Consider the following 26,324-nt stretch of genomic DNA (forward strand, 5'->3'; position numbering starts at 1 on the left):
ATCATACTGTAATACAGTCTCATCCTTCAATCGACAATTTATCAATATTCATTTACGTTTCTGCGCATTAATCAAATTTCGTTATCATGCTTAACAGATTTGTCAAGACGAAATAGACAATTATACACATTTCGAAAACAAATAAGCAAAACCTCATATCAGTTCAGGCGCGCCACGACTAACGGCAGTCGTTATCCGTGTACCTTTAGGATATTGAAAGGGCTGCATTTCATGTCACACGAATAAGAAAAAAAAGTTGTCACTAAACGGGATGGTTTGTGAACCGCACTGAAAATCGAAGTGTGGGACAGGCATGCACTAGATAACGTGGGACAAAATGTCCCACGCTTGTAAGCTTGGAACAAATTGTCCCACGTTTGTAAGCGTGGGACAAACCGTGTTACACGCTTACAAGCGTGGGACATTTTGTCCCACGTTATCTAGTGCATGCCTGTCCCACACTTGGATTTTCAGTGCGAGGGAGGCAGCGCAAATTAAGAAGGTTCAAGTTTTCGTCGCAGCGCTGCCAGCATGGACGTCTTCGCTGTTGTCATTCTCCTCTGGGGACAGTTGGATCACCATAATGAGGTACGTGGTAACGGATCCAATCATCTGAAGCATGACATAAATGGCATTCTAGAATTCTGTAAATATCGTACAATATCGTTCCCCAGGCACAGCAAATCCAAGTGTAGGACAGGCATGCATTAGAGTCCATGCTTTAGGTAACGTGCGGTAACGTGAGACTCGGATTTGTTCGATAGCGTGAGTCAGTCTGACCCTCATGTCGTGCATGCCTGTACCACACTTAGACTTGGTGACTTGGACTTGAGTTGCATGTCTGCTCATGTTGGGATTGTCATTTGCTCAGCACCAGACAAAGTAAAAGGAGCCAATGTCGCACCTTGCCAACTTCCAGGTGGACTGTACTGAAACTAGTCCCAACACGCATGTGCACACACACGTAGGCTTTGAAATGTCGGGGAACACTAGGGAAAGAAAAAAGTGTGCCTTTATGAAGCGTAAACGATTGAGGCATCTGGAGCTTTTGAATCGCTTCATACCCTCGTAAGTGCTGTGAACGGCTGTGAATCAGGGCAATGCGGGAATATTTTAATGCTCCTATTTCGCCCCCGAAAGGCGAGAAAGACTTTCATGTCCTTACGGGCGTAGTTTTATGCCTTTCTTTTCAAGAGTGAATTTGTATGAATTGACAGTACCCTAAAAGTACTGATGATTCATTTGGCCCTCATGCGCGTTTCTCTGTCCCTTAGCGATCATTTCGTCAGTAACGTGTTGACATTAGGGTGCACTAATAGGGTTAAAACCAGATTTGTTGGTAAAAATTGCCTTTTACTTAATAACCTCACTGAAACTCAAATGATGAGACATCTGACCAATTTTTGGCGATACAAAAAGGACGAGCGAAAGAAATGGGTGACCGAAAATAGGTCATTGCTGAGCGAAGCGAAGCACCCTGTTTTGGATTTTGAACAGCCGAATTGTCCGATCAGCGAGACTGGCCAGCTAGGGGTGGGGATGTATAAACCGTTAGAAGTGATACAATGACTCCTTTTCGGTCACACACCGAAAGTGTGGTGACCCTTTTTCGGTCATACATTTCAGTATCACCCCTGAAAGGATCAAAAGTCTCACCTTCGTATTTTCAGTGTTACTGACATTTATGCAGCTTACAAACGAAATCTTTTAATGCATCCTAACGTCAATGGTTCACTGACAAAATGTCGACGAAGTGTGAGTGTAGAGGCCACAAAGATCCATGCAGATGCCCACCCCTTGCAACATGGAGTAGTCCAGTTGCAGGAATCCGTAGACTGAAACCCGGAGCCCTTGATGCAGCAGCTGTCGAGAGAAGCTGCGTACCTGTGCAGGCAATGAACGTCAACTCGATTTGAGTTTTAAATGCCGATATCACATGTTCTGTAAACATAACAGTGTATCTGAACACGCCATTGAGCGGAAGTTACGTAGGACAAGTAATCAGAAATTCACTTATGACCGAAATGCACAATAACGGGAGTGCACTTTTTATCAAACATCTTAACGGCAACGGCAGTGTCCTTTGCAGAATGCTCTCATTAGAGCAGTAAACAAGATGGTAGGTGAACAGAGTGCACCATTGGATTGATTGCACCAGTTTTGAAAGAGTACCTCTTGACGGAGCACTGGAGGCAGCTCATGGTGAATAAGAATGCGCTGAGTAAGTTCCGTCGTACACCTCGACTGCGAAAAAGAAATCCATGTTTAGGTTCAGTCGATTGCAACCACACCCAAAATACCGACTTCTTCAATCGAGGAATGTAGTTTTGACGACCGAGGATTTGATTCAAAATGTATTCTTGCATGAAAAAGAAAGTCGTTTATTAAAAGTCTCTTAACTGAAATAAAAAAAAAATATTTGATTTGTGGCGCATAACACACTGGCATTTCCTTTATTCGCGTAATTCGCTTCAACATTCAGCATATCTGCTCATTTGGCGACTATTTGGGGCCAGGTATGTTTCTATCCAGTGCGTGCGCCGTACCTTGAGAGCAGTATAACCCGTAGTGAAACTTAACCAGAAAAGGAACAGACTTTCAGGCGGTAAACTGTGTTTGCCCCTCACACTTAAAACTCTACAAAGAACTGCTCTTTGTAATACGAAGAAAACGGAGGCTTCGCAGCCCGCGAAGGAAATCGTTTGTAATACGAACGATTTTCTTTGTAATGCAAAGGAAAAATTCTTCGCAGCCTACGAAGAACTTCTTCGCAGCCTGCGAAGGATTTTTCCTTTGTATTGCAAAGAAAATCGTTCGTATTACAAACGATTTCCTTCGCGGGCTGCGAAGCCTCCGTTTTCTTCGTATTACAAAGAGCAGTTCTTTGTAGGAATTTATCTATGCTCCCCCCTTCCCCTAAGGCTACTTTTCTCGTGCATAGTACTAACTACACTAAAAACTGAAGGGTGAGAATCGCGACCAAAATTTGGCGACAAATATTTATCACCGTCTTGAGGTGTGAGAATAAAAATTCTCACAAAATTCTGGAACGAATTTTTCTTGGAAGCCATTTCTCACCACTTCATGGCAAGAATTCTGATTCTCGCCGCTAATGATGTGAGAATTTCGATTCTCACCGCTACAGGGGTAAGAATTTTTTTTCTCGCCACAGAGAGGTGAGAATTCTTTTCTGACCCATAGTGTGGCTTAATTTCTCACCTTTGAGTTTTTAGTGTAGACACTGGTGATCAGAATAGTCTTGGATCTGCCCTGGCACACTGTTAGTCTATGAATTTGACGTCATATTCGTCACGTTTGTTTGATAATGATGTAACGTTCGTTAGAACCTGACACGGCCATTAAATTAGAATGTCACATTGGTTTGAACGTGGATCAACATTCCAACGATTATGACTTTATATTCAAACGACCGAGATAGAATTCAAATTCTAACTGATATGACATCACATTCGTTGAAGAACATAATGGATGATTGATTCTGTTAGGAGGCGTTGAAGTGTGTACTTCGTGTCCCTACACTTGGATAAACAGTGAAAACAAACCTCTCTTTTCACTAGTTCTCCCGCGTGCAGCACTACCAGGAGCATGATGGCGACAAGGACGGACCACGCGAGAGCCAGGTTCGAGCCGTCGTCTCTGTTTGTCAGACGAATGTACAGGCTGGTTGTTGTGGCCAAAAATGTCGACAGCACCATGAGCAGCAACTGAGGAGAGCGCATCAAACGATTCATGAGTATTAAGCCCATAGAGAAAGGATGCATTGCATAAGCGCACAAAACTCTACCCAGCTAACCAAGCACGTAAAGATGACTATAGAAGAATTCGCAACCTTCTAACCATCACCGAAAGGGAAAAATTCGAAGACTATTGCGCCACCGTACTCGGGCTGGTTGGCAACAACCACGCACTAAGTGTGGAAGACGCACTAAGTGTGGAAAACACACTGGGTGTGGAAAACACTTAGGAAGATTGTTCTAAATGGCGACAGCTCTAGCTCAAGGACGGAAATTAAGCTGATCTTAAAGAGGTGCGCAGCGCAACTAATTAAATTTTGAGCACAATTATTTTGGTTCTATTAGTTTTTGCTGTCTTGTTAAAATTCATCAAGGCATGACACGATAGAATGGATACATTTTCGAAGTAAGGTTGCTTCCTCCTCACCTCCAAGCCGTGAGCCGAGCTCAGGAGCAACAAAGTGTGGCGAAGCTCAGAGTAAAGGGAACGAAGAGCGTGCACATCCTGGAGGCTGTCATCCGCACCTGCAAATGAAACACTGCCAATGCACGATACTGAAAGAAACAAAAACCACAACAAAGGCACACAAATTACTGGCAAATTTTTTTTATCAGGAATTTATTGTACTTTCAAAGGACAACAATTGTTGTACAAAGAACGATGGACGAGTGCTGGGCAGTCCAGGCCTCGTTGTGGTTTGTGCAATTCTCGTTGTACTTACAATCCCTGAAGTACTTTCGTTGTACAGTTTTTGATGTACTTTTGTTACACTTTTCTTTTGTAGTGGCGTTGTAACCAATCACTTTCGGGTACTTACTGTTTTCTCAAATTGGAGTGATAGTTAAAGGTTGTAACTCGTTCATTGACCAAAATAGACCATTCTAGTCACAAGTTTATGGCCGGTCTAGGCCCAGGTTATCACAGTTTTGGCATGATAAAGTGATAACTACGCTAGAAAAGTTACAAAGGCGCCAATGCAACACAATATTCATCGCACTTATATTGCAATAACTTTTTCATGGCGCTAGTAATGCAATAGAAATGTTTTTGCTTTTGTAATGAGTTCATTATTACATTTCGACAACCAGTGCACAAATGAAATATTTTTCCAATGGTTTCATAAATGGCACAGGAAACTCCTGCAATCAGTTGCCGAATACCTTCGTGAACCGAAAGCTTCTTTCAGCCGCATTTGTCACAGGCACCTCTATGTCCTCACCCCCTTTCCTTTGAAGGCAGAGAGAACACTTTCTGTAACTTTGACACTCTGATTTTAAATCGGGTCAGGGCTGGGAAAAGTTGAACGGGAGAGTGGCACACACTAAATGTCATGTACAATTTTCTACGGGGCATCACAGTTTAGTGTGTAAACGCGAACTTTTCGTACGAATTTCGTACAAAAAACTGCACATGTTTGCCCATTTTTGTGCTAAATCACGTACAATTTATTACGAAAAGTTCGTGTGCACAAAAACTGCGCTGACTCGTACAAAATTTGTACAAAATCTGTGCACTGCACCTGCACAGGCGCCCTTGCATCCGTCGTGGTGAAGGCTACCGGTCAGCACGCACGGCGCGGGTTTGCGGGTCCAGCATTGCACCTCTCCGTGATGACGACTGTCCAGGTCCCTCAGGGGCTCGGTGCAAATCGCCTTCAGTCTACGGTTTAGCGCACGCACTTGCAGCCAGACGACGCACACCTGCATCAGTCAAAGGGAGGCCAAAAACATATTTTTCTTCGATATTTGGTGACGGCTACGCTGATTCCTGTGTCATTTGCAACCGTGAACATCTTAAAACATGCTTCCAGAACTTTGGTGAACGCCACACCCTTATTCCAGAAACGTGACATCACGTTGAAACGAATGTGACAAAATGTCACGTTCGTTTGAGCATTGTGTCACGATCGTTTGGGTGTGAATTCGCCAAAAATCAGCTTGTTTACATTCAAACGAACGTGACACAATGCTTAAACGAACGTGACATTTTGTCGATCGTTTCAACGTGATGTCACGTTCCTGAAATGAGAGTGCATGGTGGGTGCGGGACAAACCTTGTGACAACACTTGAAAGCGTGAGCAAAACGCAAAACGTGGTTCCCAATTGTAAGCATGGCCGAAACGTCCCACGCGTACAACGCTGTTATTGAATGAATGTGACGTCATATTCGTGAATGAGACACCCTACTTATGCGGCCATTTCACGATAAACCGATCGTGACTAAGTTCACATTCATTCGATGAATAACAGTAAAAGTATGAGACTGTCTCACACTTGAATTAGCAGCACTGATAATACACTTGTATTTTCCACACACTAAATTTCTTAAAACAATTTTTGTACGCGTTCTCACGTCACGACGTGCTTTTCGTCCAAATTTGTACGAAATTTCGTCTAATTTTGTGCGATTTTTCGTACACATTTGGACGAAAAAGGTCACACACACCAAATGTTATTAACAATTATGTACAAGACATCAGGTTTTGTTTTTGGCACATGAACTTTTTGTACAACTTACGAACGAAAAACTGCACATATTTCCTAATTTTTGTGCGAAACCTTTTACATATTTGTATGAAATGTTCGTCTGCTCAAAGAACTGTAATGTCTCGTGCAAAATTTGCACTAAAATATTTAATGTGTGGTCTGGTCCTTGCAACCAAATTTTTAAATGTTTGTAAATGGATTTTGTCTAGATGTGGATAATAACAAAATTTGAACAAAAACATTAAATACGCATGCTTATTGTGTGAGGCCGCCTACAAAATTGTACAAGTACATTTTTTTTTGTGCACTGACTTGGTCACCGAAGAGCAAACAGAAGAAAAGCTGCAGCGGGAGGCTCGAGATGTGGGCCAGCCCCCAAAGCTCCGTCGCTCTGCCGTTCGGGTCGGCCACGGCGGCCGAATCTTCTGCCGCGCTGCTTTCGGACAGAACGACGACGAACGCCACGGCCCCGAGGTAGGCGAACACTCCTAGCAGCACTAGCCCCACCTGTAGGGATATCCACTTTTCGGTATCGCAATACGATATTGGCCCCAAGTAAGCTTAGGGTCGACATCTCGTAACGCGAAAAATATCGATGAAAATCGAGAAAAACCGTCATATCGAGTGTATCGGGATTGATAATTTTCGACTGTAGCGATCGCCACATATCTAGATAAATCAACTGCAATAGATCGGTCGATATCGAGTCGATAACTCACATCGCGTACCGAATGACATTGTAATGTCGCGATATATCAGGCCCTCGAAATTTATGGATTTCCTCCAAAAACGAATACTGTACCCCTCGATACAAGGTAGGTTTACGCCAGACTGCGTCTTGTCGTAACAGGCTTCGCGATGTCTCGCGGCCTGTTCCACCAATCCGCGCCTGGCGTACCTACCTTGGCCTGCGGCGCTAGCCTGCCTTCGGCAGGCATTAGCTTGTCCGTCGGCGGTTGCTTCTTACTTGTTGCATGGTGGGGGGCTCCGCCCCCCAGACCCCCCTCCATTCTAGATAGAGATCCTTCATCTACAGATAACACGATCTTGACCCTTGTAACTTTTTAACTCGTCGAATCGGGGGGCTCCGCCCCCCAGACCCCCCTTTCTTCAAGACAGAATTGATCTGCCTCCAGGAAACTCGATTTTTCGCCGTTTTAAGGTGTTTTTCGCCTATAAAAACAGAACCACGTGAGCTAGGATAGTGAAATTTCGCGTGTGCCGAGCCAAGAACATACCTAACAAGCCCGCAAAATCTCAGCCAGATCGGCCGAGCTGTTCGGGAGGAGTAGTGTACACACACAGACACACAGACAGACAGACAGACAGAAAAAGTTTTTCAACCCCACTGGAGTAACAGGCTTCGCTATCGCTCAGCCAATCATGACGATATCGTATCGACCGTGATATGTCGTGAAATCGCACAGCCCACCTGCAGCCAGACCCGTCGCTGCCACACACTGCCGCGTCCAAGAGCTCCCGCCATCCTCTCGGCAAAAACCAGCATGTTGAGCGCTTCAGTGGTCGAGTTCGCCTACAAGGAATTAGAGAGAAAGTCTTGCATAAAATGATCTGTGATGCAGAGGGTTTCCATTAAAGCCCTTCCAATTTTTTACTCGTTCTTTACACACCACTCACTAACATACAAAACTCTATGTGAAGAGAACGAGTATTGTGTTCAAAAATGAGTTTTGGGGGGACATCTTTCATCTCAGATCTGACAGCATGTGGGAAAATGAGAGTGGTATCAAATGAAAGATGGAGTGTCAGTCGCTAGATCGTAAATGAACTTTTTTTTTGCTTGCAATGAGAAATACTGAGAAAATGAACATGAAAGAGAGACGTTTTTAGTGCATTATGTGAAACTAACCTCTTCTCAAGTGTTTGCATCTTTTGATATAGAACGCCACTGGAACGCAAACAACAACGACAACGACCAGAGATCTTTGGACAACAAAAAACTAGGAGGGTATTTTCCAAGTGACAATGGATAATTTTGAGAAATTTGGTCATAAAGAAACATCGTTTCACGCTAATCGTGATATATGTCTCAGAACTGCTAGCGGTTTCTTCCTAATGAAAATTTCTTGGCAGGTGTTGCATGTCTTATGTTGGAGATGAGAGACGAAATAATAAGTTTCATTTGACTTCTTTTTTTAAGAAATGTGTCCTTCTGAGGGTTTTGGTCATGGAAAAAGCAGGTTTTTGGCACGGACTCACGGACTCTAGTGTAAATTCGATTATGCACGAGAATCGATATCTCGAGATATCGCGATGCATCGATGTTCCCTGCCTGAGAGGAGAACCAACCGGAAGCGTTCGTTGAAATGCAAAATTACAAATCGTCTGAGGACAATTCATGTAACGATCAGCGACTGACACATCAATCTAGCTTTGTAAAGAACGAGTCCCTCCCATGTGATATCAATTCTTTGATGTCTTTCCTTCTTGTTTTTTAAGGAAACACGGGTGTGATCTGGTTCACGCACTATTTACCACCATGTTCCTAGCAACCCAATTTTAGATATTTTGTTGATGGAATTTTATAACGGATGTTGTGGATGATCACGTTAGAAACCTTACAAAGTGTTTTGAGCGTTTGTAATACGAACAGATTGTTCGTAATACGAAGTATTTTCTCGTATGCTAAAAATACTTTGTAGTAACAAGCTTTTTTTCTTTGCAAGGTCTGAAATAGTTTGTGATGTAGACTAGAGCTTCATAGTTCTACTTATACTGTGAGTGTTGTTTTGGACTAACTCGGATAACTGGAGTTCAGAGATCATGCCATGTTCGAAGCCGAACCAAGACTAACATTTGATTCTGTCCACAACTACAGGAAGACATCTGATTACACTATATACAGAACAACTGCTTCTTTGAAGTAACTCTATTACTATTCACAGTACAGCAGTTCATAGAGACATAGATTCATAACAGGACAATTTGTGTTATGTCCTTTCACAATATTTTGAACGAGGACTTACGTTGAGTTGTATCCGTTTTCCGCTGAATCGAGAGCTTGAAAGGGGTCAATTTTCATTCTATCCTTTTCCCCTTTAGATTTTCTCCTGAACTGCTAGGAACATGGTACTTCTCGTGAATCCTGGACCGGAAGCAAGTCGCAGTCGCCATGTTGGCGGAAGTAGACCATAATCTAGACTGTTGTCAATTATGACGGTGACAATTGGACATGATTTTCGTTTGAAACGCAGTTGCGATGCATGTGTTCCTAGATATGAGTTTGGCGTGCTTGGTTTCACTCTGAGATCCCGAGAGTTCAATGAATAAATGTACAGCATGTTAGCTGTTAGTGATTCCTCATCTTAATCTGTTTTTACATCTTTGTCGTTTTCTTATAAATAAATGTATTGGCCTGTTATAGCTAATAGTAATTTTTTTTAAATGTGTCTCGGTTATGTATTCTAATTCTGTTTTTACATCATCTATCATTCTAAACCAAAAACTCGATTTGGAGAGACATTTGGATTGTGTTGTATGCATAGCATGCGCGCAGTTTTTACCGCGCACATTGTACATTGTACAGTCTAGCTGAGCTGAACAGAGTAGTGATCCCACCCTTTAAAAAACCAAATTTGGCCCAAGAAAAATTCAGGGAAAGTAAAACTGTTTTGACAGAAAAAACCCCCCGTTAAAGAAAAACGGTTTTTCCACCAAAGTTGGGAAAAGGAACCCCGAAGGATTTTTCCCAGCCGGGCCCGAAAAAAAACCCCTGCCCCCAAAAAACCCCGGGCCAAAAATTGCTAAAAACCAAAGAGTTCACGAAACCCTTTCCCTACCGAAAATTCCCGAAAAAAATTTCCCCTAACCGAAACCCCCTTTCCAATTCCCTAAAAAAATTTAAAAACTTGATTTGGGGGAAAAAAAAGTCCCCCAAAATTTGAACCTCAATGAAATTTTTAAAAAAAAAGTTTCCATTTTTACGGGAATTAACTTTTGAATTTAACCCAGGGTTTTGGGGTTGACAGGAAAGGTCATCCATCCCCCTCTTACTATTGTTTATATTTCTGTTTTTGGGCCCATGAACTATAACTTTGGAAAGTAAAAAAGTTTCTTTTTCTTCCCAGGCAATTTTGGGCTCCAGTCTTAAAAAAAGACCAACACAAAAAATTTTGGAGGGGGTTTGGGTAAAACGGTATGACAACAGTTGAGTTATCACACCAAATCAGGGTGAGAAGGCATTTTTCAATTGAATCTGGGTTTACCTTTCCTGGACATAAATATGGTGTGAGGGATTTTTATCTACCATGGAACCCGATATTCACAGGATTCCAGGTCGGGGCCGCCGTGCTTTCGGCATTGGGCCCCCGGGGATGCAGACCGAAACGAAAATCGCAATTTCTCGAAAACGGCTTGGCCAAAAAATTTCAAACTTGGTACAGAGACTAGGAATAGACCAGGCCCGCCCCCGGTCCGGTCAAATCCGGTCCGACATTGCCTGTTTGCCTACTGGCGTGATCGGCTCGAAAAACGGAGACCGCCGTATCTCGGCTCCTGGGCACGATATCGAAAATCGGGCTTCTCGGCGTTGTAGTCCAACTCGTTCCCAGCCGCCTCTCCAAATTTGAAGTCAAAATCCTGAACGGTGTGGCCGTAATTTGGGAAACGCCGAGACGAAAAACGCGACTTTTCGGCGACTGGCGTGGCGAAGGCAGGCTGGAGGCAGGCAAGCAGGCCTGATCAAGGGACCGGCCCCCCAAGTGCCCCCGCCACACCTCCCCCGCCCCGCCCGCCCTGCACTGCACTGCCAGACTGCCATTGTAATGCGCCCGGCCGTCTGAGGCTCGCGCCTGCCTGGCTGCCGGGGTGCATCCACGCTACCTGCTCTAGCAGTGTCTCCGTCGCACTTGCAGTGACAGACGGCACAGACAAAGAAAGTAGCTGTCGACGTCTGGGATGGCTATGCGGACGCCACCTTTGGCTCCGGCGAAGAGGCGCGGTGCGGTCCCAGCCGATTCCGAGCCAGCCGGCGGCAAGGCAGAAAAGTTCATCAGAAACTGGCTCAAAATGACACGTTTTTCAACATTGGTACCAATATGCGTTTCGAAGCGCGCTGATCAATTCTATACCCATGAAAATTGTTAAATGATTTATTGTCAAAATTGTCCTAGCAATTTCTCGTTTACACGCAACTTCCTAGTTTTTCGAGCTGATTCCGCCACTATCCGTAAAATATCAACTTTCCGAAAATTTCAAAATTTTACATCCGCTCCAAGTCCCTTTTGTTTGGCCTGAATGGGGCTGGGTTGGGCTGGGCAGGCGGGGCCACATGCCTGGCTCCGACCCTCGAGCAGGTATATTGCCATCGCCAAACAAAAGGGACTTGGAGCGGATGTAAAATTTTGAAATTTTCGGAAAGTTGATATTTTACGGATAGTGGCGGAATCAGCTCGAAAAACTAGGAAGTTGCGTGTAAACGAGAAATTGCTAGCACAATTTTGACAATAAATCATTGAACAATTTTCATGGGTATAGAATTGATCAGCGCGCTTCGAAACGCATATTGGTACCAATGTTGAAAAACGTGTCATTTTGAGCCAGTTTCTGATGAACTTTTCTGCCTTGCCGCCGGCTGGCTCGGAATCGGCTGGGACCGCACCGCGCCTCCTCGCCGGAGCCAAAGGTGGCGTCCGCATAGCCATCCCAGACGTCGACAGCTACTTTCTTTGTCTGTGCCGTCTGTCACTGCAAGTGCGACGGAGACACTGCTAGAGCAGGTAGCGTGGATGCACCCCGGCAGCCAGGCAGGCGCGAGCCTCAGACGGCCGGGCGCATTACAATGGCAGTCTGGCAGTGCAGTGCAGGGCGGGCGGGGCGGGGGAGGTGTGGCGGGGGCACTTCGGGGGCCGGTCCCTTGATCAGGCCTGCTTGCCTGCCTCCAGCCTGCCTTCGCCACGCCAGTCGCCGAAAAGTCGCGTTTTTCGTCTCGGCGTTTCCCAAATTACGGCCACACCGTTCAAGATTTTGACTTGAAATTTGGAGAGGCGGCAGGGAACGAGTTGGACTACAACGCCGAGAAGCCCGATTTTCGATATCGTGCCCAGGAGCCGAGATACGGCGGTCTCCGTTTTTCGAGCCGATCATGCCAGTAGGCAAACAGGCAATGTCGGACCGGATTTGACCTGACCGGAGGCGGGCCTGGTCTATTAGCAGTCTCTCTACCAAGTTTGAAATTTTTTGGGCCAGCCGTTTGCGAGAAATCGCGATTTTCATTTCGGTCTGCATCGGCTCCCCGCGCGGAGGCACGGCCGGCGGCCGACCTGGAGACTCCTGTTAACACCCTTTCGCCCTAAATTTGGGTGAAAAAACTATCATTGCCCAAATTTAGGTAATTGCTGAGCGAAGCGAAGCACCCTGTTGGGGAATTTCGACATCCCAATTGTCCGCCCCCCCCCGGATACCTTTAGTTTCCTAGAGGTATCTTATTATTGATCTTAATCCTATATCCATATATGCATACATAGCCCGAGGTCAATAGCCCAGAGACAATAGCCCAAGGTCAATAGCCCAAGGTCAATAGTCCAAGCTCTATAGTCCAAGCTCTATAGTCCAAGCTCTATAGTCCAAGCTCTATACTCCAAACTCTATAGTCTAAGCTCCATAGTCCATATTCCCCAATCCCAGCTAAATAGTCCAACCTCCATAGTCGTAGCACCATACGCCAAGCTTCATAGGCCATTTAGTTTGAGAATAAGATCTGTCGCGAGTAGAGTAACATCTGTCAATAGCCCGTTACGTTTGGTTAGGATTGGTTGAATCATTTAGTTTGAGAATAAGATCTGTCGAGAGTAGGGTAAGATTTGTCACGAGTAGAGTGAGATTTGTCACGAACCCGTTAGGTTAGGATTGGTTGGACCATTAAGTTTGAAAATAAGATCTGTCGAGAGTAGGGAAAGATCTGTCACGAGAAGAGTAAGATCTGTCACGAGCCCGTTAGGTTAGGTTAGGATTGGTTGGACAATTTAGTTTTAGATTATTAAATACCCTTCCTTCGATTCAAGGAGAAACCAACCATTGTTGAATCACAATCCTTCGTGCAAAAATGCATACTTCCTGGCTATCACCCCCCAAAAAGAAAAGAGACGCATTTTCAAAATAAACACATCCAAATTTACTACTGATGAAAATGCATTTCCATCTCCAGCAGAATCCAGCTCAGCATCGAGGCCGAAGGCCTTCCCCTGGCTAGTAAAATAACCCTTACCTAAATTTAGGTGATGAGGTACCTCGCAACAAGTTCGATATCGATCAACACTCTTTCAATCTCAGTGCACTTACTTCGCGTTCCCCGGCACCTCCCCATAAAGGGCCAAAGACATGCTGAGGGCCAGAGCTGCAGTCACAGCCCATGAGTACACCCTCCAAGCCCTTGAGGGCGCAAAGGGACCCCGTGCCACAGTGTCGTGCCCTGCAACATCTGCCAAGAATTACCATGACACTTTTTACCAGAACGACGCACATTCGGTCAAAGACCGGCGGCGGCTTAAACTCCCGACGTGATTAGAGCTCCACAGTCGCTGAACAGGAATCGAACCGAGAGGTCACTCACGCAGCTCAAAAGGGTACTCACTGATTACTGGTGGTAACTTTAGAAAATTCTCTAAAAACTCAAACATTTTGGCCTCTCAAGATCACTTTTTGTCTATTTCCGTTCCGATAAAAACAGCGACAATGTCCAGTGATTGCTGGACAAAGTGTAAACACGATTATTCAAGTGGTAAACTCCTCGGCTGGAACCGAACGTGTGACCCCACTAACGGATTCCTCGTTCGGCGCACTCTCAGAAGCGTACTGGGTTTTTCTTCCGACCGTCAACGGGGGTAACTTGGGACAATTTTTCACGTTTTTTGAACGCCAGAGGCAAGATTCTCAACCCAGACCAATGGATCCTAACTATGTTCAAGTTTGACCCTTTCCCCATGATTTCATGCTTGTCTGGTTCATTTGCCTCGATTATATCGTTTCCAAGCGGTCTCGAAAGAGTGTCCCAAGTTACCCCATGACCGAGGGTAACTTGGGACAGTAGGTAATTATCTACATTCCCATGCATCTATTGATGTTAATGGATGTAATAAATTTAGGTCACAACATATAGACCAAGAATTCAGGCCTAGGAACTCTTGTAGGACCTATATTGGACTATATCTAGGGCTCTAGGTGGAACTCTTTTCTACTGGTATTATCCAAGCATTTTCTAAAAATTTCAAAATATGGATTACCAGAAGACAAAACCGCAGAGCAAGGCATCTCTTTCCATCATCAGCGTAAAATCCGAAGTTTATGTTATGTCTGGGACCGGGTCAGTCAACTCCTTGGATGCTAGGACTGCTGGAAACATGAGGAAAAGACTGTCCCAAGTTACCCCGTAAAATTTCGATTTTAGATAAATTGAAGTCTGGACCGAAGATGGGAAAACAATAATCAACGCCCTTTGGCGAACGTTATTGTCTGTGTATGATCTAACAAACCCAGAGAGACTAATCGGCCAAATCTGCATTTCACTCCTTGCACTAAGGTCAACTTGTCAATGATTGACATATTTTGTCAAAAACCATATTATGCAGTTTCCCGTTTCTCAAATACTAATTGTGATGTTATGCGCCTTTTCTACCTTTCCGCGCGTGCCCTGAGGCCTCTGAAACAAAACCCTGCGGCGGGTTTAACGCTAGGAACCCCCGTTGCTGAATGGCAGCACCAACAAGCTGTACAGGGCAGACTGTCCCAAGTTACCCCCGTTGACGGTACTTACTATTGAGCGTATACTCAGCAAACTTAACAGTGTATTCAGTACACTCTCTTTAGCGTGTACTCACGAGTGCACTCCCTTCAGCGTGTACTGACGAGTACACTTTCTTCAGCGTGTGCTCACAAGCACACTCCCACGAGCGTGTACTCAACTGCATGTATTTCCAGGATCTGAGCATTCTCTCGTTTGAGTGTTCTCATCCAAGCACACTCTCGTCAAAGTGTACTCATCTGAGTACACTTTTGTCGGAGTGTACTTACTTGTGAGTACACGCTGAACAGAGTGTGCTGAGCACACTGTTGAGTTTGCAGAGTAATAAGCGTATTAACAATTTCATTTCTTTCAGGAACATTATTATCTATTTCACTTTGACAAATCTGGTAAGCTTCTGAACGAGTTCTACGAATACGCAGCAACGCCAAAAGATATTTTCGGTTCGAGTCCCAGCGGATAAAACCCATTTGGAATTTAGTCCGCACAATTCAGAATTTTTATTCTCATCACAAGACGGTAAAACATATTCCTTGTCATAATTTTAACACATTTCGACTCTCAGAGCATGCTCTAATATTCCCTCGTAAGGTACCTGTTTTGTGCGTGGTCTCACACAATTTTGCTTTTCGTAAAAAGGTACAGACAATTTTGTACGAATTTGAGCGATTGAGCGTAAAGAATAGCAACGAAAAGTTCGCATTGAGATTGTGCGAGAGCACTGTACAAATATATTTTGAGTGCGCAATGTCGAACCTTGCACATTTGACGTGGTACAGACAAGCGGCACCAGTCCCAGAATGCGCCCCGCAAGAATCAAGGGCCGGGCCGCAGCTTGCATCTTGCACGCTTAAAACCTTACGAAGTGTTTCGTGCATATAAGGTGAAGCTATTCTGCTAAATAAACGAAGAATTTTCTTTGTAAGCCTATGAGTGAACTTCTCAAAATACTTGTAACAAGCCACTTTAGTTTGAAAGGCCTCAAATAGTTTGTAAGGTTTTGAGCAACGAGCCCCCGACTCCTCTTGCGTCCTCTGTGCTCAACTCTTCTCATTCTTACTGAGGGAACGAAAACAGAGCTCCGCTTTGCTTCAGTGACTTACTTGGGCGTTGAACTTGTGCCCTCTTGGTTTTTCAGAGAGAAGAGGAGGATGGCGGGTGAAAGGGGCGAGAAGAAAGAAGGAAAGGAAGGGCGACAGCGGGACGCAAATAAAAGCCAAAACAAAACCAACAAAAAAACAAGAGCCACATTAAGGGGTCATGGGGACAGTCGGGGTCTGTCCGACTGTCGCGCGTAGGGTCCAATCGATGCAGGTTTGCTGTACGCCAACTGGCCGGCCACAGCACATCAGGCACGAGCCTACATGGTGAGTTTCCTCCTTCGGTTAATAAATAATGTGCGCATTGCTAGGGCACCGTCCGACATCATTTGCTGGCTCAGTGACATTTGAAATGGGGGAATGTTCTTCCTATTCAAACCAATCAAACACGGAACGAAAAGAAAAAAAAAGTTTTTTAAAAGTTACTTCAAGTTTAAAAACAAAACGATACAAAACAGCAAGATTTAAACAAGGTAGGTATACGCCAGACCGTGTCTTGTCGTAACAAGCTTCGCGATGCTGCGCCAGTTTCGGCCATCCACACCTTACGTATACACCTACCTTGGCCGGCGCTAACCTGCCTTCGACAGGCTGCTTTGCTAGACAGACCGTAGAAACCCGCACGAAAGGATCAGCAGTCAAACTGTATTTGAAACTGCAGTGGCGCATCTGCAGTTCGTCTCTGCAGTTCTTTACTGCCCTTAAATTGCATTTAAAGTGCCATCAGTTCTGTATTGCTGGCTGCAGTCAATTATGTGCTTTGAAGTGGACAGAAACTGTCCTTTAAGGGGGGACATCACTCCAAAATGATCAAAAATTGCAACTTTTTTTTATTAGTTTATACTAAAGACCATTCTTTTCTGCGTCGAATGGCGAAAACCGCATTTCGAAATTCAAAAAATTGCAGTTTTGGGAGGTTGTGGGCCGCAAACATGCATAGGGGAAAAGCCCAGTTTCCCAAACTTTGATCGCGTTTTTCTCGGAACATGAAATTGCGAACGGTTGCAGGCCTCTAGGGCGCAGTTTTCGAGCTACAGCGGGGAGATTAAGCATGGAAGCTCCTACGACATGCCGCTATGGTGGGTAGCAAAATAATTTGCATTGGTCAATTTTTATTATCTTTTTAACGTTCAAAATTGAACAATTTTGACCCAAAAAATTGAACAATTTTTTTGGTTTGTAACAAATACAACTTAAAATGATTTTTTAAATGTGATTGAGGTACCCACCATGGCCAGACATCTCAAGAAGGCTGTCACAAAATTTCGTTGTTCTAGGTCAAACCGTTTGGCGTCCAGCGCTGCAACCGTGCGAAATGGTCTAACCTAACACTCAAAAATGCGTTTTCAACGAAAGCGCTGTACTGCCCGGGCGGATTGACTTAGTGTTGTTTTATACTTTATCTGTTAAAATATGAACATTTTTTCTCTTTCCGTTTGGTTTTTGTGGCGTTTTTACAAAAGCACTGTTTTTGGAGTGATATCCCCCCTTAACTGCGTTTTTGTTGCCAGCACTGTGCGAAAAAACCACAGTAAATCCCGTTAATTTTTTTGCCGGGATTTACTGTAGTTCAGGACACAGTATTTACTGTGCCTGGTTACAGCATTTACTGTACCTGGTACAGGATATTCCGTACTCCACTCCTGTGGTAACAGTAAATCCCGTACAAAGTACAGTAGATCCTGTAAAAAAGTACAGTAAATCCTGTACTCTGAACTACAGTGACAGCTGTACTAATCACTACAGGATTTACTGTGATTTTTTCCCACAGTGAGATCAAACTGCAGTTTGCTCTGGCAGTCCGGAATGTAGTTAGGACCACAGTCAAAATTCAACTTATTTTCAAATCCAAATGTCGTGACAAATATACTTCTAATTTGCTCTTTTTCCTACACATGGAGAATAAAGAAAAGTGAATGACATATGCAGTCCCGGGGTCAATTGGGAATGCAGTCAAAAACTGTAATTAATGTTCAATGCTGTAGAAGTCAAAGGGTACTTGCAGCTTCACCCTGAATGCCCTTTCACGTCACGGCCATGGAATGATTCCAATGTTCTAAATTGGGCCGAGTGAAGCTCCGCACTGCCTCCAGATCAGCTTGACTAGGCAAATGACGGGAAAATTCCTCGTGGAGTGGAGCGCGCCAAGCGCGGAGTTGCGGTAATCCCTCGTCTACCTGAGCGCGCGGGCATGGCCAGTGGGATCGCCCGCGCTGGCGCCAGACCCTCACACGTCTCCGTAGCGCGGTTGGCAGCGTTGCGGTCTGACAACCCTGTGGCCCGGGTTCGACTACTGACTGACAAACTACGACAACAACTACCAAAAAAAAAAAAAAAAAAAAAAAAAAAGAGAGGGAGGGAGGGAGGCATTAAGAGGCTAAAAATCAAAAATTTTGATTGTTTTTTAGCAAAATCGTATTTTTGTCAAAACTGTTATGAACTGTCCGCAAAACTGCAGTTGAAACTGAAACGGTTCGAAAAAACTACTACTTTTTCGGCAGTTAGATCACAGTTCAAGTACAGTTGAGTGTACTTAAACTGCATTTTAACTGCACTCGACTGCACTCGAACTGCAGCCGGTTATCTGCAGTTATACTGTGGCCAATGCATACTTCATACTACAAACAAAATGGCACATTTGTGAACACTATAAGAACAATTGAATCACACTACAACTGCCCCCCTTATTCACTTCAAAGTATGGTGCGACATCAGTTCCTGCTCTACAAACTGAAGTGTGTACTCAGTATGCATCTACAGATGCATACTTGCAAGTACACACCTGCAGATGCATACTTAGCTGAGTACACACCTACAGATGCATACTCAGCTGAGTACACATCTACAGATGCATACTCAGCTGAGTACACATCTGCAGATGCATACTTGGAGAGGTTAGGTATGCATCTGTAGGTGTGTACTCAGCCAAGTATGCATCTGTAGATGTGTACTCAGCTGAGTATGCATCTGTAGATGTGTACTCAGCTGAGTACGCATCTGTAGGTGTGTACTTGCAAGTATGCATCTGTAGATGCATACTGAGTACACACTTCAGTTTGTAGAGTGGGTACAATTCAGACTGCAGATTCTTCCGCGCGGGAATGGACGTGATCACCTTAAAATAATAGCATTTCGTCATCAAAATTTACACTAATGGGACTTAAGATTGGGTCCAGGATGGGTTCACTGTAAAAAATATGTTGTGAATTTACGACGGAATGTTTTCCGAAGGGTTTTTGGGAATGTCCAAAAGTGCACTGTAAATGTTTCTTTCCTACAGGAACTTTTGTAAATCAACGTGGGTTCGTCGTTTATTTACGAAGGTTCTTTGTAGATTTACGAAGAAAAGTCGTAAGTTTACAAAATCTGTTGTAAATTTACGACGGGCTTCGTTAATCTACGACGGGTCTTCGTAAATCTACGGCGGACCTTCGTAAATAAACGAAGGAAGTGTTGGCAATTTTTTTGCCGAAGGATCCGTCGTTAATTCCAGACGTATAATTACGAAGAATCTCTGTATATTAACGAAGTTTCTTTCTTTATAAACGAAGGTTCCCTGTAAATTTACGAAGGATCTTTGTAGATTTACGAAGGTGCTTCGTAAATTTCCATTGGGATTGGAAAATCAGCAGAGATCTTTCAAAAAATTAACGAAGGTTTTTGTAAATATACGAAGACCTTCGTAAATTAACGAAGGAACCGTTGGCAATTTTTTGGCCTTAGGGCCGTCGTTTATTCCGGATATTAATTTTTACAGTGTTCTATTTTCGTCATCAGCAGCCTCAAAAACACAGAGAAGCTCCAGACCAAAAAAGCCACTTGGTCGGCGACATCCTAGGAGCGGGCGCTTGTGGTGTTGGTGTTTTATCGGTCCATTGTATGAATACGAACTGCCGAAAAGACACTTGGACGAAATCAAACACCCCCTGTGGCTTTGGTACGGGTCTAAATACCCCAAAAACAGCTGTTTTCGAGGGTTATGTTGTCGAAGTTATGTTCCAATTACAGCTAGAAAAAGACAAGTCTGTCCTCGAAAAAAAGTTATGAGGCACCATGTTTAAGAGGCGTTTCAAGAGGTGCTGATCAAAAGTAGATAGCTAAAAAAAAGTATTTTTTTCCGGACCCAAAACCACCTTAGCCCAGTGGTAAAATAACCCAAAACTTAAATTGTTGACAGTTCCTCTAATAATTGCCTGACATGGCTGAAATTTTGTGGGGGTGTTTACCTATGGGTAGGCACCATTTAAGACAAAGAGGAGCGAAATCGCCGATGGTCTACTTCAAACGGCCCTGATACGCTTAAACAAGCGCTTAAATCTTCAGTAAAAATAGTGAAATTGAGCAACTTTGAGAGCCCGTAGCATCCAAACCCGACGTCGTAGAGCCTCGTTCGACACGGCATTCGGAAGAGCGCATTTTTTTTGAGTATCTGAGACCCATTTGGGTACTTTTTTGGATCTCGGTTTGCGAGAACCCATCTAGTCCCAAACCTTCGAAAACAGCTGTTTTTGGGGTGTTTAGACCCGTACCAAAGCCACACGGGGTGTCGGATTTCGTCCAAGTGTCTTTTCGGCAGTTCGTATTCATACAATGGACCGATAAAACACCACAAGCGCCCGCTCCTAGGATGTCGCCGACCAAGTGGCTTTGTTGGTCTGGAGCTTCTCACAGGAAACGACATGAAACTCGAATAATAGTTGAAGGTTCCTTTTTGTCCTTTGACCTTTAATCTGACGAATTTTAAGTGTTTTCAGGCTGAAATGACCAAACGGATTGAGATAGATAGCTGAAGTTTGGTGGTTGGCGAGCCAAGGACATACCTTGTGATCTAGCTAAATCTCAGCCAGATCGGCAGAACCGTTCAGGAGAAGTAGTGCACACACACACACAGACAGAAAAAGTTTTTTAACCCCACTGGAGTAACGGGCTTCGCTATCGCTCAGCCAAAAAAACAGTGTGATTCCGTACGCAGATACGTTTTTTATATACCTCAGATTTTGCTTTTATAGCCATATCGGCAGCACCCCCACTGATCCAGCTATGAGTCGCCGGGGAGGGTGCCACCTTCAAGGGCTGTCTAAGCTTGGGACCGGTGAAGCCGGAGCTTGAAGCTAGTATATCACAAGGTAGGTTTACGCCAGACCGCGTCTTGTCGTAGCTGGCTTCGCGATGTCTCGCGGCTTGTTCCTCCAATCCGCGCCTGGCGTACTTACCTTGGCCTGCGGCGCTAGCCTGCCTTCGGCAGGCATTGGCTTGTCCATCGTCCGTTCTCATTTGTTGCATGCAGGGGGCTCTGCCCCTAGGCCCCCTTCATTCAGGATAGAGTTGCTTCATCTACAGATAACACAATCTTGACCCTTGTAACTTTTTAACTTGACGAGGCTGGGCCCCCCAGACCTCCTTCTTCAAAACAGAAGTGATCTGCCTGGAGAAAACTCGACTTTTCGCCGTTTTTAAGGTGTTTTACGGCTATTTAAATTGAACCAGTTCAACTAGGATAGTGAAATTTCACGTGTGCTGAGCCAAGAACATACCTAATAAGCCTGCAAAATCTCAGCCAGATTGGCCGAGCCGTTCAGGAGTAATTGGCTGAGCGATAGCGAAGCCTGTTACTCCAGTGGGGTTGAAAAGTTTTTCATGTCTGTCTGTCTGTGTCTGTCTGTGTGTCTGTGTGCACTACTCCTCCTGAACGGCTCGGCCGATCTCGGTGAGATTTCGCACACTTTTTGGGTATGTCCTTGGCTCGGCACACGCAAAATTTCATTACCCTAGCTCAATTGGTTCAGTTTTTATACCCGAAAAACACCTAAAAAACGGCGAAAAATCTAGTTTTTGGCAGGCAGATCACTTCTGTGTCGAAAAAAGGGAGGTCTGGGGGCTCCGCCCCCTAGTCTCGACAAGTTAAAAAGGAAGGAGGGTCAAGATTGGGTTATATGTAGATGAAGCAACTCTATCTAGGATGAAGGGGGGTCTGGGGGCGGGGCCCCCCAGCATGCAACAAGTTGGGAGTAACCGACAATGGATAAGCCATTGCCTGCCGAAGGCAGGCTAGCGCCGCAGGCCAAGGTAGGTACGCCAGGCGCGGATTGGAGGAACAGGCAGCGAGACATCGCGAAGCCCGTTACGACAAGACGCGGTCTGGCGTAAACCTACCTTGTAGTGTACACACACACAGACAGACAGATACAAGGTAGGTTTACGCCAGACCGCATCTTGTCGTACACTGTTAAAAAATTCGGATTGAAATTTCATAACATGTTAATGTAATTATTATCACTTTTCTGTTATGAAATTTCATGGCGATTTTCTGCAATGAAATAAATTTCATTGCAGAAAATAACCATGAAATTTCATAGCAAAGTGTTGTGAAACGTCATTAAATTGCTAATGAAAATTCATATGCGAGTTTTGACATTTTATTTTCCCCTTGTGGTATTGTATTTCATAAATGGGTGATGTAATCTCGACCGGTATCTTGACTCTTAGTTCAATTCCAGTTCTAAAAATTGCAAGCGGACTAAGTCCACCTTAGACATAGAGCTTAACCCGGAGGGTAACTCAGTGAGATGAGTTGGTGGCAAGTTGTACCACAATCACGAGGAGGCTCTCGCTGGACCTAACCCAATGGCCGACTGTAGGCGCCAGCGAGTCGCAACATGGTTCTGCGTTTTTTTCGACTTCAGAGTAATATTTTGTTTAACACTTTTAGCATACGTCTAGAGTAGATATTCACTTAGGTAACCAAGGATAAACTTTTGAAAAAATATTGATTTTACTTAAATGAATAGGCAAAACTTACAAGTGAACGAACACGGCACTCCGAGCGCCACCTAGCGGCAGCTTCTTGAAACCTGACTTTGAGCCCAGGTGGCTGACAGGCCGCACCATGTGAGCAGTGGATTGACCACAGTTTGCGTTAAATGATACTAAAATTCTTTTTTGGTGCGACGTTTGATTTACTATACTCATATTATCACGCTACATTTACTCAGGGAAGAGCATAGGAATATTCCGAATCACGATTAGCTTCAAACTCAGTCAAACCTGAAGTTCCTTCCACCCGGGCAATGTGCACTGTTAAAAAATGGTTGTAAAAAAATAATCAGATGAGTGAAAATTTAGTCGTTCCAAAACATAGAATTTCATCATGAAACCCAAAACGAAACAAATGTCGTTGAGTCTAGTAAGCGACATTTTGTCGTTGAAGGACAAAATTCTTGTTATCACTCTTTACGATACAATTTATGTGGAAACAACATCTTTTGCAATTATCTGCTCAATTAAAGCAAATTATGAATAATCATCTATTTTGTTCTTCTAAGTCATAGGGAAATTACTAATGTTTAAAAAACCATGCTAAATAAATTTAGCGACAAAATTACTCTATGAATATTGTCGCAGACATTACAAAATACCTTTTGGACTTTCAATACTTGTCGTTGATGTGTTATTGTTGGTGCGTTATTACAATTTAGTCGTTGTGAAATTATCCCTTAGTTCCAATACGCCTACGGTTTAACAAGCTATTTGTTCCACAACAAATCTTGTCGCTAAAAAAGTTAGCAATAAATATGTCGCTAAGTTACGACAAAATTTTTATCAGTGTAAGAGCCATCAAAACCTGCCCATCACAAGTCAAAGACCGACATGAAATTTTATATCTTGGTTATAAATTTTCAGAACCACACTAAATTTTTAGTTCCACGTTTTGACTTTTCATCAAATTTCTTGACGTTTCATTGCAGACTTGATTTTTCAAGGAGATATTATAACGTTTCATGGAATGTGTTCTGACATTTCATTATATTTATGAAATTTTATGGCCGCTATGAAATTTAATTGCGTTCATGAATTTTCAATGCATATTTGTAATGAAAATTCATAACATTTTTAACAGTGTAACAGGCTTCGCGATATCTCGCTGCCTGTTCCTCCAATCCGCGGCTGGCGTACCTACCTTGGCCTGCGGCGCTAGCCTGCCTTCGGCAGGCAATGCTTGTCCACCGTCAGTTACTTCTAATTTCTTGCATACTGGGGGGCTCCGCCCCCCAAACCCCCCTTTATTCTAGATAGAGTTGCTTCATCTATAAATTACACGATCTTGACCCTTGTAACTTTTTAACTTGTCGGGGCTGGGGTCACCGCCCCCCCAGACCCCCCTTCCATCAAGGCAGGCGAGATCTGCTTGCAGAAAACTCGATTTTTCGCCGTTTTTAGGGTGTTTTTCGGCTATAAAAACTGAACCAGTTGAGCTAGGATAATGAAATTTCGCGTGTGCCGAGCCAAGAACATATCTAATGAGCCTGCAAAATCTCAGCAAGATCGGCCGAGCCGTTCAGGAGGAGTAGTGCGCACAGACACACACACACGCAGACAGACAAAACTTTTCAACCCCACTGGAGTAACGGGCTTCGCTATCGCTCAGCCAAAAAATTCCCAACCGCACTGGAGTAACGGGGTTCGCTATCGCTCAGCCATGGGAAAACCGAGATTGGGCCTGAAAGGAGCCACCCAGAGTAAAACCCCCTTGTGCCTTGTGTGGGAGTGCTGCACTGTTAATCCACTTGCGATACAGACCACACTTTCTGATTTCCGATTTTCATTGCAGAAAGTTGCGATTATCATCACTGTGGCAAAAAGGTACGGAAAATTCTGTTAATTTTTTTTGCCAGGATTCTCTGTAGCCCCCTTATCAATATTCTCCGTAGGCTCTTACAGTATTCTCCGTAGGGCCGTACAGTATTGTCTGTAAGTCCGCACAGTCTTCTCCGTAGGACCTGGAAGACTGTATAGTCCTACGGAGATCACTGTAAGGTCCTACGGAGAATACTGTGCTGTCCTACGGAAAATACTGTAAGAGCCTACGGAGAATATTGATAAGGGGGCTACGGAGAATTACCACAAGCTGTTTACAGAATTTTCCGTAGCTTTTTGCCACAGTGATTGCAGAATTTTCTGCGATACGGAAGTCATTGCATCTCAGGAGCAATGATTCGTGGGAATCACGTTTTGGATATCATCGCACGTTTTTATGTTGAAAGTATCACGACTTGGATAACAGTGTGTGTGTGGGGGGTGCATGTAGTATGTGCCGCTCCTGTACTCTACAAATCGAAGAGTGTACATGGTATGCTCTAACTGGAGCATGCCTGCAATCACACCCTAACTAGCGCATGCCTGCCAAGCATGCACTTATTAGCGTAACATGCCATGTACACGCTTCCTGATGCAGACAACTCCCTATCCTTTATGCACTAGATGCATGCTTCACACACTTATCATCTTACGATGGTGACGCGAACGTAACATACGCTGAAATCAAAACATGCGTATTATGCTGAATTGTCATCGTACTACAATCGCAACCAACCCCTGACAACGTGCGTAATACGTTGAAAACGGTTGAAAACATGCGTATTACGTTGAAAATCCTGCGTACCTTACGTTGACATTCGTGCGTATTATGCAGGTTGGAAATTGGTCGTACCTTACGATGGAAAATCATCGTATTACGCACGAAAACCAACGTAAGATGATAAGCGTGCAGTTAGCGTGTACATGGCATGTATGCACTAGTTAGTGCATGCCTGGCAGGCATGCGCTGGCTAGAGCGTGCTTGCAGGACCGGGCTAAAGTTGGCCAGGAAAATTTCCTGGCCAGGAAAATTATGCCTTTTTTTTGGGTGCTATAAAAATGCGTCCCATGACGTCAGGAACAACATATCAAGAGATAGCGGAGGCAAATTTTCAAAATTTTACATGAATCTGGACTTAAAAAATTTTTGCGGTCAGGAAAATTTCTTTCTTTGGCAGTCATATAGAAATGCCTCTCATGACGTCAGGAACAACATGTCAAAAGATGGCGGAAGCAAATTTTAAAAATTTTATATGACTCTGGACTTAGAAAATTTTTTTCGGCCAGGAAAAATTTTTCTCTTTGGCAGTCAAAAAAAAAAGGAAATGGGGGTTCAAACGTGTTCATCAGCGGCCCCAGTGACTCTTTGAAAACATCCCACAGTTAAAACAAGTACCGATTTTCTTCTGGTAACCTCTGAAAATGGACTTAGCCGCAAAAGCCGATGAATCTATGAGCTGAGGGACCGTTTTTAAAGTGTCTTAGACGGCTTCGGGTACTTGTATAAATTACAATGGGCATTCAAATGCGTTCAACTGCGGCCCCAGTAACTTTTTAAAAACGTCTCACAATTTTTTACAAGTACCGAT

At 44.1% G+C, this 26,324-nt stretch overlaps 2 protein-coding genes across 2 annotated transcripts; both read right to left on the reverse strand.

Annotated features, from left to right (window-relative positions):
- Positions 1-504: 504 nt before the first annotated feature.
- LOC117652689 (gustatory receptor 68a-like) lies at positions 505-4,279 on the reverse strand. The gene is made up of 5 exons (XM_034397781.1): positions 4,183-4,279; positions 3,564-3,725; positions 2,173-2,244; positions 1,795-1,884; positions 505-612 (listed from the first exon to the last, which is right to left on the reverse strand). The coding sequence occupies exons 2-5, from the start codon at positions 3,714-3,716 to the stop codon at positions 505-507; spliced, it is 423 nt and encodes a 140-aa protein (XP_034253672.1). The 5' UTR covers positions 3,717-3,725; positions 4,183-4,279.
- A 2,205-nt stretch (positions 4,280-6,484) lies between these two features.
- Positions 6,485-15,471, reverse strand: LOC117652690. Its single transcript, XM_034397782.1, has 3 exons — positions 15,271-15,471; positions 7,676-7,777; positions 6,485-6,750 (listed from the first exon to the last, which is right to left on the reverse strand). The coding sequence occupies exons 1-3, from the start codon at positions 15,469-15,471 to the stop codon at positions 6,499-6,501; spliced, it is 555 nt and encodes a 184-aa protein (XP_034253673.1). The 3' UTR covers positions 6,485-6,498.
- Positions 15,472-26,324: the final 10,853 nt, after the last annotated feature.

Source organism: Thrips palmi, unplaced genomic scaffold, assembly GCF_012932325.1.
Source record: "Thrips palmi isolate BJ-2018 unplaced genomic scaffold, TpBJ-2018v1 HiC_scaffold_7, whole genome shotgun sequence".
Taxonomy (NCBI): Eukaryota; Metazoa; Arthropoda; class Insecta; order Thysanoptera; family Thripidae; genus Thrips; species Thrips palmi.